Genomic DNA, 17,666 nt, shown 5'->3' with positions numbered 1-17,666 from the left:
TCATCTTTTTGCATGTTTAGTCCTCGTTTTTCTTCTTCCCTTCCCCCCCGGTCCTCATTACTTGTGCACTCGTTGCTTGTTTTTTCCGATCTACTTGATACCAGTGCCGACTTTTATATCCTTGTCTTATTTACTTTTCTTCTTCTTCTTCTTCTTGGAGTTATTCTTTTTTTTTTTCCCTTTATCTTCCTTACTCGGTTACTCGGCTTGCTTTTTCTTGTTGTCGCCCGTTTTGCGTCTTTCTGTTAGTTCTTAAAGATTGGTTACATGCCTCACGGCAGCACATATGCCTCTTCTGTCACCCACTACCTCTTTGCCGAACTAATCACAGTCTCCTCTAGTCTGTCCGGTTGCTTACACTTATCCGTCAGTTAGGGCTGGGGATGTCACTCTGATTTCACTGCTTCCTCAGTGACTTGATAGCAGTTAGCTATGTTGATAAAGTAGCAAAATACCAGTGATTACTTGCAATCTATATGGCTACGTGCTCCAGAATATACCTTGTACTTAGCCCCTTTGGAAAGATGTGGCTGGTTAGGGAACACTCCAATTTGAAGGCGTTCACGGCATATCCAAATGTAAAACGAGCCTCAACTGCACCTTTTCCAAATGACATGAGAAAGGTAGCCTTGATATCGGATCCATCAAGACTAGTACCAATTGCTTCAGCCACCTTGCTCAAAACTCGATGTTCTGACCCTGCATTAAAGCCTCTTGAAACCTTATATATGGCTGGTCTGGGGATATCAAAGAAGTCAGATTGGCCTAGAAATGAATATGGTAGGGGTAGAGAAGCTCTTGAATCTGACCACTCGTCTCTATTCACAGATATTGAACAGTGGCCGAGACAGACGAGTCAGATAGTGTACGAATGGATATTGGGGATGATGTCATCGCAATGGACTCAGATGAAGTGGACGAGCACTTTGAGAGCATATATGACCTGTCTTCCAGCTCTGACAGCAGCGACATGAGGCTATAGACTTTAGAATCAACACCATCTACACTCTTATGGCAGGATTCTGGTCAACACTTTATGCTCATCTGAATTTAGATTGAGGTACTTGCCGCACCCAATAGCTTCCACAAACTTTAGAAACTTACGCCCCTGTTTGTACCAGTTCAGCAGCTTTTGTTCGGCCTCATGGGATGGGCCTTTTGGGAGTTTGAACCATTTTTTTTCTTCCAGTAATTAGTGCAAATAGACCTTTCCTTCACTGACAAGTTTTGTCTCGAGTGGCACGGCAATTGTAGATGTTTCCCTGATTCCAGTATTCTAGATTCCTGGATTAACAGAGACTCTGGATGACGTTGGAGAAGACGGATTGTGTAATCGCAACCTGTGCTATATTATCCTTCATTTTCACTCACCAGGCATGGCATATAATGTTGGGAATCATATCCACTAGTCGACTGGCCTACTAAGCTGGCTGTTGACCCACGTGGCTTTGATGCATGGTATTCCAAAATAAGCTGACCCCTTTCGATTACTTGGGATGGTGTTAACGCCAGTACGGAGTATGTGAAATGGACTGAATCCTCGGCTGGCTTGGTATTTTCTAGTGCGTATGTCATGCTACTGGCCCAGTTTGTTCATGTCGATGCCACCTTTAACTGAATATAGAGCGCGATTGACGCCTTCAATTGGCAAAGAAAGGTATCCCTTTTGTAGCACGTAGTTAACGATCCCTCCCACGTATACATGCTGCTCTCTTTAGTGTGCCGAGACATCCATCGGTTCAACAGTTTTTGCCTCAGCTCCCAGATGAAAAGTTGAGAAAAGTAATGTTCTAGCAGCTGTACTCTGTAGTACGATATATCTCTGCTCTGGTCATCTTCTGGCTAAGCTATATCCAGCGTTGGAGCCGCTTGGTCGCAGCGTAAGTTCAGGCGAGCGGGGCAGTGGAACAAGTTTCTATTGGTCAGCTGCGTTAAAATCGAGGATAAGGTTCGATTAGACTATGGACATATGTAGTAGAGCAGGGCGTATTTGCTGATTTCTTCGGGCCGGGGAAGGCGAGCGTTTGATCTCTTAAGATAATGGCAAACAGAACTTTGAGGTTACAAGCAGAAGGAGGGAAAAAGTGCGAGAAAGCGATAGAAAGTGCAAAAGCGTCGGAAAAAGTCAAACCGCCAGTGATGACTAATATGAAATTAATAATATATTACTAATCAATATCACGTGGGAGGCTCCCGACGTCATTAAAATAGAGAAAAAAATAAAAATAATAAAATAAATATTAAACAAGAGCGTTAGAGCTTTCGACAGCTTCAGCATCGCAACGCAGCAGCTTTGCTTCTGTTGCTTGGTAGGCATTGCCGGCAGTGAGTCTCCAAAGCATCGCATAGGCTGGGTCTCTTGGTTATTTAATCAAGCGCCATGGAATACCACTCTGTACCGCTCGAGGAGCGCGCGAAGGATGAGAAAGGGAACACACTGCCATGGGGATATGTTTACAAGGAGTAAGCCAGCCCTAGTACTCCATAACACGGCCTGAATATGCTAAATGAGCTGCCTTGACCTGTTGTTTTGCGACTTGAAACCCGGTTAAGCCCTTTGAAAATGGCATAATGGCTAACGCTAGCAAACAGTGAATCCCGTAACCCTCGACGACCGCCAGAAGAGACGGGCCCGTTTGGCAAAAGAAGGAATACACGATATGGCTCGACCAGGTCAGCTACACGAACAGGGACTCCAGCGAAGCGAGAGAACCCGAATGTTGCAGAGTTCGGCAGACTGTTTAGCCTGCAGCAAGAGGAAGAAGCGCAGCAGAAATTACTCGCAGCCAACAACACAACTTCGAATGATGCAGCGACTAGCAGGACACCGGGAGATTCTGTTGCGACCGAATGTATACTCTACGGGTACAAAGATAAGGGCGTTGAGTGGAAGGTTATCGACAAGTTTGAACGCATCTCACTGGGCTATATCTGCGAAGACTATTCCCGGACCGATCCTGAGATCAACCCCAAGTACCCTCAATTGCTTAGCGGAGGTGACGTTGTTATCCGTCCGAAACTTTCAGCCGATGCCAACAGGAAATCAAAAAGATATGCCGGAGGAGCACACTGGATCAAAGTGACCTTTGACTCTTTCGCAGCTGCTGATAGAGCTTGTCACTTCTCTCCCCAGGAAATTGACGGCTGTCTCGTACACTGCGAGATGTACCACGGCCACGGACCACAAGAAGACGCCCCCATACTCAAAGCAACCCTTGAGCAGCAGTCGCGGCTCAACTCGATCTATCCATCCCTCAAGCCATCCACATCTGCATCGCTACTGCAGTCAAACGAATATGATCGCTCATCTCTGCCCCGCTCATTTTCATATACTCAAAGTAATAGCTTCGAGGCCCCTGCGTCCGTTCAATCTACAGCAACGGCCAGCTCTGCCACAGTCATGGGACAGAACAATATAGACGCGGACACTCTTCGCCAGCGACCGGGCCGGTCTCAACCGGAACCCGAAGCCGAAGCGAAACCAGCCAAATCTGAATTTATGACCCATATACCCACGGTTCGACGGGCAGTTGTGCGTCCAGCTTCAGAAGCCCTTCCTCCCCAGCCCTCGATGACGGAACGAGTGCTCCGGTCGATACCAATTCTGAGTTGGTTCACGGGAGACATTGTCGGCGACGGGCCTGCTCTGCGAGAAGATGGCTCGTTTGACGATCAAAAGTCGAACCTCTACTGGCGATTCTGGCACATGGTCGACATGGTACTGGGAACCGATCTCTGCGGCCTCAGAGAAGAAATATAGCCAACCTTTGCTCAATTTCCCTTCCACAAACCCTCCTTGGACATTCACCATACTGCACGCTCTAACCAGCCATCTTGCTACGACTCCCTCGCCCATCTGGACTCCAACCTTTTGACCATCGCTGGCTCACAGCATCTTTTTGTATCTTCGACGAAATGCGTATGATAGCTCGCGCTTGTGTTTATCGTGTGTTTCCTTTTTTTCGTTCATTCTCCCTCCATATGACCTGTCTCTTATGTACTGTTTTCTTCTTCTTCTCCCTTCTACTCCCACCACGCTCGCCAGGGAGTTTGCTATGTTAATCCATGTTGCACTGACTCGGCGCGGACTGAGTCAAAGATCACTGTTATATGAGAGGCAGCAGGGATCCAGTATAAGGCTGGCTGAGGCAGGCCACCACCGTTACTACCTACTACTATGTACTTGTTCCATTTGTTGAGGAGGCCGAGATAGACCTACGACTAGACTTATGTGTTAATTCATGATTGATACCACCCCGAAGCAGCTATCTATCCATACGTAGATAGCTGAGGCGGCGCTGCGTATATTTGTCTATGCCCTCGTAGACATCTACAACCGCCCGCTTCCCTGCACGAAACAGACCCTTGGTCATTCTTTGTCTTCTCTGTTCTCTTCTGTCTTCTCTACCATATCTTATCTCTTCTATCTGGTCTCACGAGAAAAGAATGTGGCAGTCCTTGCCCTTCCTGCAGGCCCCCGTCCACTGCCTGCATGAACACCCTTGAGCTGCATGCCTCGTCCAACCAGCTCCTCTATTGTGTAGGGATCCTGTACCAACATCCACTGGCATTCATGTCACCGCATATAATAACAAGAGCCAGACCGAGAAATCGGTTATATTTCAAACCACACAGAACTGATCGTCAAGTTAGCCAGCTAGAAAACCGCTTCTATTCGACTCCGGGGCCTCTAAATGCAGGATATTTATGGACAATGGGACAAGGAGATGCAGGGCGTGCACATCCGTCGCACCGCTTGCGCTGGTGACCGTCGGGGATGCATCGGAATTCGCGTCTTTTGATGTTACGCCAGTTTAAATATAGCTGATTGTATGGCTATATATAAACATGAGGATTCCGTGCGGAAGGCTTTCAGACACCTGTGTTCCGGTGCACTAACCCGCGACTATATAAGGGGCCTGCCCAGAGTGGAATACAGCCAACACCAGAACAAGAGCCAGTAAAAGGACCACGACCGGCAAGATGGGTAGCATAGGCTATCAGGATACTGGCTATCGTCGCCATGATCCTAATGTGATGCCTTCTCTTGCTCCCTCGCTACCGAGATACGCGCCTGATCACGTCGCTGAGGAGAATAGATATGAAGTGGTGATCGCAGGGGTAAGTCCGGGGGCATGATCTTTACGACAGTTTATGGCAGATAATGCTTGGAGGAACAAGAAGAAGGATGATTGACTGATTATGGAGTATAGGCTGGCCCAGCCGGGATGCTGCTCAAGCTGCTTCTCTCACGATTTGGACTTGGAGAGAAGTCGGTTCTGTGCATTGAGTCCAGGGACACTATCCTGAGAGCAGGCCAGGCAGATGGGATACAGCCGCGGACAATGGAAGTACTTAAAAGCCTCGGGTTGATGCACGAGATATCTACAGACGGCTGCCCAGTGTGGGAGGTTGCGTTTTGGAACCCTGTTCAGCAGAAAGGGGGAGAAGGGGAACCGAATACTGGGTCAAGAGGCATCGAGCGGACTGCCATCGTGGACGATGTTGCGCTCGCAGCTAGATATCCTCATGAAGCCACTACGCATCAAGGGAAAGTGGAGCGTATCCTCGAAGACGACCTTCTCCGGTACTCGGGAGGCGTTCGACGATCCACGACCCTGCTCGACGTGCAAATTGACGAGGAAGGAGACCCGGCTTTCCCAGTCATTGCTGAAATTGAATCTCCAACAGGCGGGAGACGGACTATTCGCTCCAAGTACCTTGTCGGTGCAGATGGCGCACACTCAACTGTTCGTCGATGCATGGGGTTGAAGCTAGAAGGGGAGATGACAGACCATATATGGGGTGTCATTGATCTGGTAGTTGATACAGATTTCCCGGATGTTCGAAGACAAACTGCTGTTCATTCCGATGCTGGCTCCATCATGATCATCCCTCGCGAGCGGTCCATGACGGGAGCTTTCATTACGCGTCTTTACGTGCAGGTTCCCGGTGACGTCAAGGTTGATGAAGCTGATATTGCAGGAACAACGAAAGCTCAAGGGTTTAAGAAAGGGTATGATGACCCTAGAGCTCGACGGGGACAAGTTACCGTGGAAAGTATCATGAAGCAGGCCCAGGAGGCTATCAAACCATACTATATTAAGCAGAGGGAGGGCACGAAGGTCGAATGGTGGACTGCATACCAGATTGGACAGCGAGTAAGCGACCACTTCTTAGTGAGGGACGCCAATGGAAAGCACAGAGTGTTCATTGTTGGAGATGGTACGTTCCGGAGGTCCTTTTTTTGGAACAAAGAATGTGTTGACTGACGGTATATAGCATGCCATACGCATAGTCCCAAGGTAAGTAACTTGATAGAAGCACTCTTCCAAGTGGTATACAGAGGTTGTACCCTAACATGTCACAGGCTGGTCAAGGGATGAATGTCTCAATGATGGACTCTTTCAACCTCGCATGGAAACTGGCTTACTCTGTTAACGGACTTTCTCCCGTCTCACACAAGAGCGCCAGTTCCCCGGATACAATTCTCGACACCTACGAGACAGAACGCCGCACAATTGCACAACAACTAATCGAATTTGACCGGTCATTCTCCTCCATGTTCTCGGGCAAAATCGGCACTGCAAGTGCAGCTGGCTCCAAACTGACACATGACCAGTTCCTGGAAGTATTCAGGACCGGCAACGGGTTCACTAGTGGATGTGGAATTGAGTATCCCGAGAGCATCTTGGTCGATAAATCCATTGATCACAATGTGATCAGGGGAACGGATTATCTGGCTGGTATCTTGAGGCCTGGTAGGCGGTTGTTGAATGTCAAGCTGAAGAGACATGCAGACGGCTGCCATGTGGACTTACACGACGGTTCGTTGTCCTTTACCATGCCGACCTGTCGGCATATAACTAGATTAACTAGATCAAATGGGTTAACTTGTATGTTATTTTTGCAACAGAAATACCAGCCACCGGCGCATTTCGGGTCCTATGCCTTACATCGGGTGACTTACTTGATCCGAACGGAATGTCAAGTCAGACTCTAACTGGACTCTGTGAGATGGTCAAACGGGTATCCTCCATGTATTCATCCGGTAATATCTTGCAGCTTATCACCATCTACCCGCGTGCATTGGTAGGTTTAACGCCAACCTCACCACCAAAGGCCCCACTGCCTACTTCATCCTTTGTCTGGAGTGATGTGCCTAGCTCCCTGCATGAAGTTGCAGAAATGAACGTTTATTGTTCTGCTGTTGCTAGTGAGGATGCATACCAGCTTTATGGTGTAAGTGAGGATGAAGGCGCTATTGCCGTGATTAGACCGGATGGGTATGTTGGTGGAGTGGCATGTCTGGACGAGACGGGGGTTGATAAAATAGGGCGCTTCCTAGAGGGCTGTATTTGGCTGGGACAGGAGCACAACAAGTAGACGGGGAATTTAAATGCGAGAGATGGAGAGAGTGTGAAAAAAAAAGGCGTCTCATTTATATACTCATGACATCACTGACTATGTACTTGAAGAAAAAGGGGGCGGGTGGAAAGGGCGTTAGAAACCGAATTCCTCGACATGTAAATATATACCCTGCGCCCCTGTACCTTTATGTACTGCTCGTTCGTCAGATAGAGAGACGACGTTGCGTCGTACATCTGTGCTGAGCCCACTGGGACCGCATACGACGACAGCGCTCTCGCCCTCTGCCACCTCAAGAGTCGAGAGAATGATGTTGTCGATATTCGGTCTACCCGTCCTGAGACAGACTGGGGACTTGGAAGATAGACCCTTTTCCCAGGAAACAAGGGGGGAAAGGGATGTCGTCTGAGATGAATCGGAAGCTGTCGAAGGGGTACGTTGTATATGTAGACCGGTACCGTGAGCCGAAGGGCTAGTAGCAGACAGATGAGGATCGGAAGTGAGGTATATGCTTATTTCAAACGTTGGCCTGAACTTGGAGTTGGTTGCTCGGCAGTCTTCCACGTCCCGCATGAGAGACTCCAGCTCCTTCTGGAACCATGAGATGTGTGAATGGGAACGAATGGCCCAGACAAAATGGATATGTTTGGTAATGGGGACGGAACCGCCGTTGCATTCTCCCTTCCAGCCCTCGACAATGTCACGCAGTAATGGCATGGTGAAAGTTACTCCCATGCTGCCTGCGAAGAAGACGACACTGTCGAACTGGCGAAGGGGCCTGATAGCGCCGTATGGTCCATCGAGAGCAACAAGACGAGTTGAGTCCGAGTCGATGGTGGTATTCCACTTCCCCGCGTGGTTGAGAATGGCTCTGGTAGCACCTGACTCGGCACGGATGAGGAATTCTATCTTGTTGTCCGATGGAAGGGAAGAGATGGTGAACGGATGGCTTTGGAAGGGGGCAAGAGCAGGGACGAAGAGGAAGACATGCTGGCCCGGCTTCCAGGAGATGACTGGGTTGCGGATGGTGACTCTGGTAACATTTCCAGCCAAGGGGGCGAATGTAGCATAGTTCGCCCACAGAGAAGAAGAGGGGGAGTTACTGCGGGAAGATGACCGGGAGAAGATAGCGAGGTTCGACCAAACCATCATCGCCCACCTGGCTACTCGATCAAAGACAACGAGAGCAATAGACACCCAAACCCACATCTTAACCTCGGGCTCGGCATGCAGCCATGCAGCAGCAATGAAGCCCGCATAAGTCACAACGTGGGAGACGAAGAAAAGCTCATAACTCCAGCGTCTCACGGGCGAAAGAGTGGCAAAGAGGATGAAGGTAAGGATAGACCAGGCTGCTATCCCTCGCTGCGTCAGGGGATCCGTTCTGACTTTGGTAGCAATGTAGTTGAAGCGCCCCCAGCTGCGGAACCAGAACCCCATGTGGACGGTAGCGGACATCCAGAGCGTCCTGGCGGTCCATCGGTGCAGCCAGTTGAGCCGTTCGTGGCTGGAGCCCGTCAGGAAGCCGATGATGTTCCTCTTGCCGGCCAGCAGCAAGATGAGCGGCAGCTGGGCGACGGTCATGAACCCGGTCCGGTACCCGACCGTCTCCCACGACCACTTGTCCAAGGTGTTGAGCTTGTAGAAGCAGAACACCATGACGGCGATGAAGTTGGCCAGGACAACGCTGACTCTGCCCAGCGGCGGCGGCTGGAGCTCCCACCGCCCCATCTTCAGCGGGCTGAGGGTTGCTGACGAGTATTCTCTCGCCATGGCTGTGAGCGTCGCATAGATGTTGAAGAAGAGCGACTTGGGCTTTGCCGGCGTCCTCGTCGTGTCGGTCGATCTACCCCTTTGTCAGTCAAAATTCTCCTATATATAACAGCCAGCTTTCTACGTCACCATGCAGCCGCTCTTTTCCTACATACCTCTGCGCGGCGACTATCTTGTTGAGGATGTTGCAAGCTGTAGCGACGCCAATTGCTGTCCCGACGACCGCCCAGTACATCCGCTGCATCTCAAAGTACGTTGGCACGCCGTCCCCCGTGGGCGTCGCGCCTCCGCCATGATTGTGAGCCATCTTCCTATCACCCCCTGTCCGCGGTAGTAACAGTGACAGTGACAGCGACAGTAATCGAGATAGCCCGGGGTAGTTTCGAGGAGGAGTTGAAATCTCCCTAAAATAATAATGTATTAATAGCAACCGCGGGAGTTGGAGGGTGAGCATATTACATAAGCCAACCGAGACAAGGTTAAGGTTAGCAAAAAGAGCAAGCTTATGCCTAATAATCTGCTCATCCCGCGGGTCCTTTTTTTTTCCCTGTCGCTTAGTCGCTTGTCGTCGCTCCCTATTTCAACATCATCATCGGCGTCGCAGCCTCCAAGTCGAGGAGGAGACAGCAACATCAACAACATCCTCCATTGCCCAGCACTCATCGCCAGACGCCGTCCTCGGTTCTCGACAGCAGGATGGCTCACTCGCATGGCTCGTCGGACCCCAACATGGCGGTGGCCATGGTCTTCCAGAACATACCCGCAACGCCCCTGTACACGCTGAGCTGGACGCCGCGGACCAGTGGTGCATACGCCGGAACATGCATCTTCCTCATTGTGCTCGGAGTCGTGGCCAGAGTGCTGCTCACGGCCAAATCTATCATGGACCGGCGCTTCCTCGCCGCAGCCAGAGAACGACGATATGTCATAGTCCAGGGCCGGAGGGCATCGATATCACCGCCCGGATCGCCGACGTCGCCAACAGAGCCCGAGTCGGAACGCAGCAGCGAGGACGCAGACGAGAAGAAGACGGGCCGGCTGATAAGCGCCCACGGCGTCGAGGAGAATGTTCGAGTCGTCAACGCGACTGCAGGGCCGCCGGTGATGCCCTGGAGGTTCAGCGTTGACCTGCCGCGGGCGGCCATGGTGACTCTCAACGCTGGTGTCGGCTATCTCCTGTACGCAATTCCTCTACTTCATTTTCCTTGTGGTGGTGTATCTTATACTAACACCGAAATAGCATGTTGGCTGTGATGACCATGAACGTCGGCTACTTCATGTGTATCCTGGTGGGCATCTTTGTCGGCGACCTGGCAGTAGGGCGTTATGCCCACCGTTTCGAGGAGCATTAGCGTCTTTCATCCTCTTTCATCCTCTTTCGTTGTCTTTCATTCTCTTTCGTCTTTCGTTGTCTTCATGTTTATACCATCGGCATCTGTATATATCTTTATCTCCATCTCCGTTTCTATCATATCCATACCTAATTATAGAACCTGGTAGGAGTAACGACTTCGACATCCAAACGCTGTTTGCTTTTTCCCCCGTGAGTGGGATTGAGCATATTACCTAAGCGCAGAGCGGCTTCCCCTGCGTCTAAAAGGTTGCGGAGAGTAACTTTGCGCTGCGCCCAAAATTTGCGGGAGAAGCGAAGTCACTCGCCATTAGCCGGCGTCTCATTGGCTGGAGGATGCCCGGGTATCGGCAGAAGCAAAAAAGGGCGAAGGCAACATCCGCGGGGGGGACAGAAAGTGCCTAGCAATGGCAGAGTAAGGGAGAAGGTTGGGTTGGGTTGGTATAAAGGGGCAAAGGGCCCTCCTTGTTTCTGCCTCTGCCTCTGCTTGGTCGTAGTCTCATTATCACACGCTCAATTGTTGAAATTCCCGCTTGCGATAGTGACAGACCGTTACGAGTCAAGACAGGTCAAGATGAAGCTGCTCGCGATCCTCCCCGCCCTGCTGCCGCTCGTCGCTGCGCACTTCAACGTCGAGGCGCCTCCAACTCGAGGTGGCAGCGAAGACACCCAGCCGATGTTCCCATGCGGTGGCCCAACAGAGCCCTCCCGGGAAAGAGTCAAGATTCCCCTCGATGACCCAAAACTTGCCATTGCCATGGAGATGGGCCACGACCAGGCGGCCGTCCAGGTGCTGCTCGGCCTAGGATCTAACCCGGGATCCAACTTCAATATCTCCGTCGTCAAGACCTTCAGACAAGTCGGTCTCGGAGCCTTCTGTCTCCCAGAAGTGTCCTTCTCAGAGGACGTCGTCGGTTTCAAGCCAAAGGATGGCATGGAGGCCACCATCCAGGTTCTCAGCAACGGTGATCCAAAGGGCGGTCTTTTCCACGTATGAACTGCCCCTCTGCCCTCATGACTATCATCTTTTTGTTGTTTTTTGGGGCCAATATGCTAACGAGCTATTCACAGTGCATCGACGCCGTGTACACCATGTCTGCACGATATGTCAAGCCGGAGAGCTGCAAGAACGGCACCGGCGTCGAGGCCATGCCCTTCAGCGGCGAGGCTGCTAATCGAAACGCCAACGAGTCCACGCCGAATGGTCAGCCACAGGGTGGTTCTTCCGGTGGTTCTGGAGGTTCTGGAGGTTCTGGTGGACAGAGTCCCAGCCCAACTGGCAACGCGGCACCGCTTCAGACAGCCGCTGTTTGGGGCGTTCTTGGTGCTGCCGTCGCTGGAGGCGTTGCTCTCTTGTAAATATGTACAATAGATGATACCCCCAACATCATTCGATGGATAAACTTGGTGCGGATATGACGAAATATGACTCGATCGATCTCACTTCTTCCTCTGTCTCTCCCAAGTGTTTTCTTCTTCTTCTTCCTTGACGTCGTCCGTCTTCCTCGTCTCCGTCCATCCTTCGCGCTGCACGTGACCAAACCCATGAGGTCCTTTGATTAGTAATATATTAGTAACAAAGATAAGGCTTATCGCGAGCCGAGGAAAGTTTTGTTCCTTTTTCTTCCATCCTTGAAGGCCAGAGATCAAGGGCAAGCAACTCATCCATAACCAAATTCCACACTGACAACGCCGTCACCATGGCCACGAAAGCACCATTTGTTGTCCCGGCCCTTAAGAGGCACACCGCTACCGTCATCATGGCCCATGGCCTGGGTGACACGTGAGTTATCCTTCGCGCAACAGCTACAGAGTCTTACCACTTCTAACCGAACCCGAATAGCGGAGCAGGCTGGTATGATGCGATGCGCCCTATACTCCGTACATGCAGCTGAACACTTGTTAATATGCCTTGACTGAAGGATGATGATGGCCCAAAACTGGCGCCGACGCGGGATGTATGATGAAGTCTCCTTTATCTTCCCCAACGCACCCTCCATCCCGATCACCGTGGTATGTCTGCCCTCATCTCCCCTGTCCCTGTCCTCTCTCCACTCTTCCCTCTGCTGACTGTCAATCGTCTGCTTTAGAACTTCGGCATGTCCATGCCGGGATGGTACGATATCAAAAACCTCTCTCCTACAGTACGATTCCCTCCGCGATCCCACCCTCACACTCGCGCCCTAAACCCACGATGAACACTTGAACACTAACAGCCACCAGCAAACCATGGAGGAGTTCTTTGCCCAGCGTGACGAGGAAGGCATCCTGAAGTCCCGCGATTACTTCAACACTCTCATCAAAGAAGAAATAGACAAGGGAATCAAACCCTCTCGCATCGTATTCGGTGGGTTCTCTCAGGGCGGAGCTATGGCGCTGGTCACCGGCTTCGCTTCCCCTGTAAAGCTAGGTGGTATCTTTGGCTTGTCATGCTACCTTCCTTTGTCTTCTGAACAGCTCAAGAAGCATATCCCAGAGGGTTGGCCGAATCAGAAGACACCCCTTTTTATGGGCCATGGAGATATCGATCAGGTGGTTAAGCACCAGTATGGAGAGAAAACTGCCTCCATCCTGAAGGATATGGGCGTCGACGTCGACTTTAAAACTTATCAGTGCGTTAAAATATCTTCAAGTCGCTCACTACGTGATGTCTGTGCTAATATTTTCCTTTCATAGCGGACTGGGCCATTCCGGCGATCCAGATGAGATTCAGGACCTCGAGAAATTCCTTGACCGCATCATCCCGGCTGAGGGAACTGCGGCCTCTTCTGAGTTATGACTCGGTGTGGGTAAGCCCAGCAACGACCGTCAATGGATATTCTCCTCAGCTCTTGGGCTTATTTTCTTTGTCTTCCTCGCTCTTTGGTTGGCAAGATATATAGGCCGTCGTTCGTCCGCTACATTACACTGATAATGTAGCATTCAGGTAGCGTACTCAATGCGCTTCGTATAGAGCAGCGTAAAAAATTTTTAGTCATTAGAGCATCAATACATAATATACAACAATAATACAGCGATGTTTCCCTCAACGACTAACACGTACTCGTTTCATTCATGTTATAAAGTAAATAATAAAACCGTAAGAGTGGGGAAGGAGTCTTTATGATCACTAGCGTCTTCAGGTCTCTTCCGAGAGCAGCTTCAATATCGCCGACTCACTCGTAGCAAGCACTATGAAACGATCCCAATTAGCACACACATAATTTACAAGACACCTCTCATATCTGAAACGGAACATACCTGCTTTCCCATTATTCCAGTCCACAACCTACATTCGCAGATCAACCCAGTCAGTTCCCCATTCCATATCTAACCCAGTGACTCACAACTCACCACAGGCCTTATGAAACTGTCACCATTCTCCTTCAGCCGCTTAACAGCATCAGATCGGTCTGTAGCTCCAGATACCAAGTCACCTGGCTTGCCCACCCCGATACCCCCGCTCGCAAGAGGGGAGGATGTCATGTAATCCATGATAAGCTTGAGTTGGTCCGTGGTTGGCGGCTCTTCCGTAACGTTTAGTTCGAAGTCGGAATTTCGTAGTGGGGAGCCGGAAGGGGATGTTGCTGTTCCTTCTTTGATGGCTGTTGAGGCCCTCTGCAGGACAGATAGTGCTTCGGTGGATGATGCGAGGGTGGGCTTGTGGAAGAGCGTGATGATGTCTAAGGTTTTATGCTAGGCACGGTAAAGGCGCTTTGTTAGTCGATGTTGGTTACTTGGAGAGTCAAACAGAAAGAACTTACAAAGCGAAACATGGTGAAAGAACGATTGGGGTGTATTTGTCCAGTTAGCTTCGTGGTTGTTGAGCTCGTTGGTTGAATGCGAGGTCGATGGTAGAGGGAAGGTTGGAAGAAGCTCCGGTCTGTGATTGAAGGTTCAGATCCTTAAACTCGTTATGCGGCTCTAAACATACGAGCTCGTTACGTCATCCCGCCCAGGCGCCTCCACGCTTAAACCAGCCAGTCAGTTCCTTTGTTTACATACATTCAACTACAATAGACGTCTACAAGTTTTGTGGTTCAAGACATTTACAGGAGAGAAACAGAACCATCAGTCAACTATACTCGTAATGTTATAATAAGGCTACGATACCAAAAGAAAAGAGAAACGTTTACCCACCCTAAAGAAACCAGGAACAGATGATGAGAGTGTATGCAACAAAAAAATGCACAAGAAGAAAAGGATTCACACAGTCAAAGGAAAAGGAGAAAAGATGGACCAGAGTATGGAGGTTTAGAACATATCTGTAGTACGTTTGGCAAGGTCTGAATGTCAAGGGGGTGGGATAAAAATGAGAGTGAAAATGAATGCCTGCACCACGCCATGTAAAACAGCTACAGATATTACAATAAATTTATTTGCCGAGCGGTTGAAGGAAAAGCGAATGGGTAAAATTAACGGAGCCAGCTCTGGGAAGGGGTTGAAGAAGGAGGGATGGATATATTGGAGATAGTCGGTGGCAAACACACAACGTCGGTGAAAGCAGTGGCTTCGGCGAGTCAATTTTCTTTAAAACATGGTTCCAAAGGATCCGTCGGTCGGGATACCCTTCCGAGGGCTGCTGCGTCCGTCGCTATCAATGACCGGCTTTCGATGTCTATTCATTTCACCGTTAGCAAAAAAAAATCGCGTAGAAGTAATCTCTAGAGTGCGATTCCATACCTAAAAGTGAACCCAACGAAGACGCTCTTGTTCATCTTTTCGTCACGATCAGCCATATCCTCAAGTGCCTTCTGTTTATCATGTACCTCCTTATATTTAGCCATGTCAGCCTCGTTTCCGAAGTCGTCGAAGTAGCCAGCATCCGTTTCAGAGTCAAGGTCCGGGACAAACGGAGCCTTCTGCTCTTCTCTCAGGGTGTTGAAGTTAACTTCAGCGAAATAGTCATGGTTGTGAATTTCAGTAACATTCTTGAACCGATGTTCCTTCGAAGCAACAAGTCGAGTAATAAAGTCCCAAGTACGTCGGGAGAGATAGTAGTTCGGATCTTCGTATTGTGGCTTGCGCAACACATCTTTCCAATTTTTGAGATTCTGCCATGTTTCATCCACAATAGCTCCAGCGAAAGGAGGGTAGCCCGTCAGAGCTTCGAAGAGCATACACCCCAAACTCCAGTAGTCAACAGTGAAGTCGTATTCCTCACCGCTCAGCACCTCTGGAGCCATATAATCAGGCGATCCAACGATTGATTTTGCGTAGTTGACATCAAGCTTTCGAAGTGATCGGTAACCCTCGCGTCTTTCAGCAGCTGAGCGTTGCTCCATCGGCCGACCAAATGGCACGGCCGTCTTTCCGACCTCCTCTAGTTTCAACCGCATAGACTCAATCTTGGTAGGATTAAGCATGCCCGCTGCCAATCCAAAGTCAGTTAACTTAACGTGTCCGGTAGAGTCAATAAGGAAGTTCTCTGGTTTCAAGTCTCGATGAATGTATCCGAGAACATGGAGAGCATCCACGCAGGCTACCATCTCAGCGATATAGAATCGAGCGTGTCGGTTGTGGAGGACCCCTGTGTTGTTGAGTAGAGTACGGAAATCACCTCCAGGGACGTATTCCATGGCAAGGTATATTTGAGTATCGTCCTGAAAAGCATAAAGTAGCTTCACCAACCATTCACTCTTTGCAGTTGTTAGGATGTCACGTTCCGTCAAGATGTGCCTGATCTCGTCCATCTTGAAGAGCAGCTTCTTGCTCATGACCTTTAACGCGCACACTTCACGAGTGTCCTTCTTCTGTGCGAGATAGACTTGCCCATAGCCTCCCTGACCAACTTGGGTTAGAATCTGGAAGTCGCCATGTCGCAGACGAGTCCTCCGTTTGCGAAGGTTGGCACGTTCTCGGCCTAAATATTTATGGCGTGCAACTTCGTACTCTGCTTCATCTGTCTCAGGTGGAGGGGGATAGGCAGCAGCAAATTGGGCGCTGCGTATCTGTCGGTTCTGAACATAGCTGAGAAGGTTGAAGTAGTGGTCAAGGAAATCTTTACTAGGTTAGCGCATATCCAGGAACCAAAGGGGATGTCAAAAAGTATAACTAACAGAGCTGCGTGACATTGGCAAGACGCTTAACTTTCGGCTGCTGTAACTTCTCCAGTTCCTCTGCGGTCAAGCCCCTGATTTGAGCTTGTGGTTTTCGAAGGCCAGCCTCCATCCGATCACCTGTCTGATACTGCTCACGACGCGACATAGCAGCATGGCTTAAAGTATTCGCTTCCTTTCCTGACCGCAGCCCAGGGATTGGGGCATTCTCCTTGTTTGACAGCCGAGTAGGGCTCCCCGGCCTCACAGACTCTTCCCTTCCTTCATTGTACGCAGTCAAATCGTCAACCTGGCCTCGTCCTGGCGACAGTGGCGATTTACCGAAACCTGACTTGGACGGCGAAGACGGGGTGAGCCTCATGGCATTGTCGAACACATTGACTAGCCCTGTGGCACCAGGCGGTACTTTGTTTTTGCTCGGGCTGCCTTGCGGGGTGTTGATGGGACTGATAAAGCCGGCCTGAGTCTGAGGGGGAGTCAACGGCCGCTCATAGGGCTCGTTGCCAGACCGCGTGTTGAGCATCGGTGGGAAATGGGGGGTTGTCTGCTTTCCGAGGGAGTATGGTGGTATATTATTCGCATCCATCACAGGGTCGATAAGTAAACAGGATGGGCGGTTGCTGTTGATGTTGATGTGGAATTGAGTGAATGTTGATGTTTATCGCCTCTGCCCCGCGAAGGAGGATTGGACTCGCTAGCTCTCTCGCCCGCCCACTCGCTCGCGCTGCAGTCCGTTGCGCGTGTGGCTGCCACGAAAAACAGTTGCACGCAGCTTAGATCGATAAGTTAGCTAGCTCAAGTCACTAATCTTTGCTGGCTGTATTAGCGACAGCGATCTGGCTAGGGTCAGGTTATCATTCGTGCACTAAAAGTTGGCTTTGAGATCGCAAGCTGCAAGTCGATGGACGGAGTTGCCAGGGCAACTTGCTTAGTCATGATATTAGTCATCATATCAGCGCACAGACGGAGGAGTGAAGAGACGCAGAGGACGGCGAGGACGGCGAGGTAAGAAGAGAGAGAGAGAGTGAGTGAGTGAGAGTGAGAGAGGGGAGGGGGTAAGGGAAGGGAGGAAGGGACGGGAGTAAGGGAAGGGGGTATATGGCAAGATTGGAGCAGAATTTAGGAGATTGGGAAGT

The 17,666-nt window shown here is 50.2% G+C and overlaps 9 protein-coding genes across 9 annotated transcripts; 6 read left to right on the top strand and 3 right to left on the bottom strand.

Moving 5' to 3' along the window:
• Nucleotides 1-524: 524 nt before the first annotated feature.
• Nucleotides 525-982, top strand: TRV_06547 (uncharacterized protein; the record flags this gene model as incomplete). Its single annotated transcript, XM_003019387.1, has 2 exons — nucleotides 525-780; nucleotides 840-982. The coding sequence occupies 2 exons, from the start codon at nucleotides 525-527 to the stop codon at nucleotides 980-982; spliced, it is 399 nt and encodes a 132-aa protein (XP_003019433.1).
• Nucleotides 983-2,380: 1,398 nt separating this feature from the next.
• On the top strand, nucleotides 2,381-3,760 carry TRV_06546 (uncharacterized protein; the record flags this gene model as incomplete). Its single annotated transcript, XM_003019386.1, has 2 exons — nucleotides 2,381-2,463; nucleotides 2,593-3,760. The coding sequence occupies 2 exons, from the start codon at nucleotides 2,381-2,383 to the stop codon at nucleotides 3,758-3,760; spliced, it is 1,251 nt and encodes a 416-aa protein (XP_003019432.1).
• Nucleotides 3,761-4,983: 1,223 nt separating this feature from the next.
• TRV_06545 (phenol hydroxylase, putative) lies at nucleotides 4,984-7,386 on the top strand (the record flags this gene model as incomplete). The annotated part of the gene is made up of 5 exons (XM_003019385.1): nucleotides 4,984-5,121; nucleotides 5,214-6,225; nucleotides 6,283-6,305; nucleotides 6,347-6,827; nucleotides 6,917-7,386. The coding sequence occupies 5 exons, from the start codon at nucleotides 4,984-4,986 to the stop codon at nucleotides 7,384-7,386; spliced, it is 2,124 nt and encodes a 707-aa protein (XP_003019431.1).
• A 117-nt stretch (nucleotides 7,387-7,503) lies between these two features.
• On the bottom strand, nucleotides 7,504-9,141 carry TRV_06544 (metalloreductase transmembrane component, putative; the record flags this gene model as incomplete). The annotated part of the gene is made up of 1 exon (XM_003019384.1): nucleotides 7,504-9,141. One exon carries the CDS (start codon nucleotides 9,139-9,141, stop codon nucleotides 7,504-7,506), a length of 1,638 nt encoding a protein of 545 aa, XP_003019430.1.
• Nucleotides 9,142-9,837: 696 nt separating this feature from the next.
• Nucleotides 9,838-10,395, top strand: TRV_06543 (Ctr copper transporter, putative; the record flags this gene model as incomplete). The annotated part of the gene is made up of 1 exon (XM_003019383.1): nucleotides 9,838-10,395. One exon carries the CDS (start codon nucleotides 9,838-9,840, stop codon nucleotides 10,393-10,395), a length of 558 nt encoding a protein of 185 aa, XP_003019429.1.
• Nucleotides 10,396-11,066: 671 nt separating this feature from the next.
• TRV_06542 (GPI anchored protein, putative) lies at nucleotides 11,067-11,851 on the top strand (the record flags this gene model as incomplete). Its single annotated transcript, XM_003019382.1, has 2 exons — nucleotides 11,067-11,483; nucleotides 11,564-11,851. The coding sequence occupies 2 exons, from the start codon at nucleotides 11,067-11,069 to the stop codon at nucleotides 11,849-11,851; spliced, it is 705 nt and encodes a 234-aa protein (XP_003019428.1).
• An 81-nt stretch (nucleotides 11,852-11,932) lies between these two features.
• TRV_06541 (uncharacterized protein) lies at nucleotides 11,933-12,157 on the bottom strand (the record flags this gene model as incomplete). The annotated part of the gene is made up of 1 exon (XM_003019381.1): nucleotides 11,933-12,157. One exon carries the CDS (start codon nucleotides 12,155-12,157, stop codon nucleotides 11,933-11,935), a length of 225 nt encoding a protein of 74 aa, XP_003019427.1.
• Nucleotides 12,158-12,721: 564 nt separating this feature from the next.
• TRV_06540 (uncharacterized protein) lies at nucleotides 12,722-13,271 on the top strand (the record flags this gene model as incomplete). The annotated part of the gene is made up of 2 exons (XM_003019380.1): nucleotides 12,722-13,104; nucleotides 13,169-13,271. 2 exons carry the CDS (start codon nucleotides 12,722-12,724, stop codon nucleotides 13,269-13,271), a joined length of 486 nt encoding a protein of 161 aa, XP_003019426.1.
• A 1,864-nt stretch (nucleotides 13,272-15,135) lies between these two features.
• On the bottom strand, nucleotides 15,136-17,116 carry TRV_06539 (uncharacterized protein; the record flags this gene model as incomplete). The annotated part of the gene is made up of 2 exons (XM_003019379.1): nucleotides 15,136-16,472; nucleotides 16,531-17,116. 2 exons carry the CDS (start codon nucleotides 17,114-17,116, stop codon nucleotides 15,136-15,138), a joined length of 1,923 nt encoding a protein of 640 aa, XP_003019425.1.
• Between the last annotated feature and the right edge of the window lie 550 nt (nucleotides 17,117-17,666).

This window comes from Trichophyton verrucosum, assembly GCF_000151505.1.
Source record: "Trichophyton verrucosum HKI 0517 chromosome Unknown contig00727_1.f1.exp, whole genome shotgun sequence".
Lineage (NCBI taxonomy): Eukaryota > Fungi > Ascomycota > Eurotiomycetes > Onygenales > Arthrodermataceae > Trichophyton > Trichophyton verrucosum.
The sequence above is the reverse complement of the archived record's forward strand: the minus strand, read 5'-3'. Positions and strand labels throughout refer to the sequence as shown.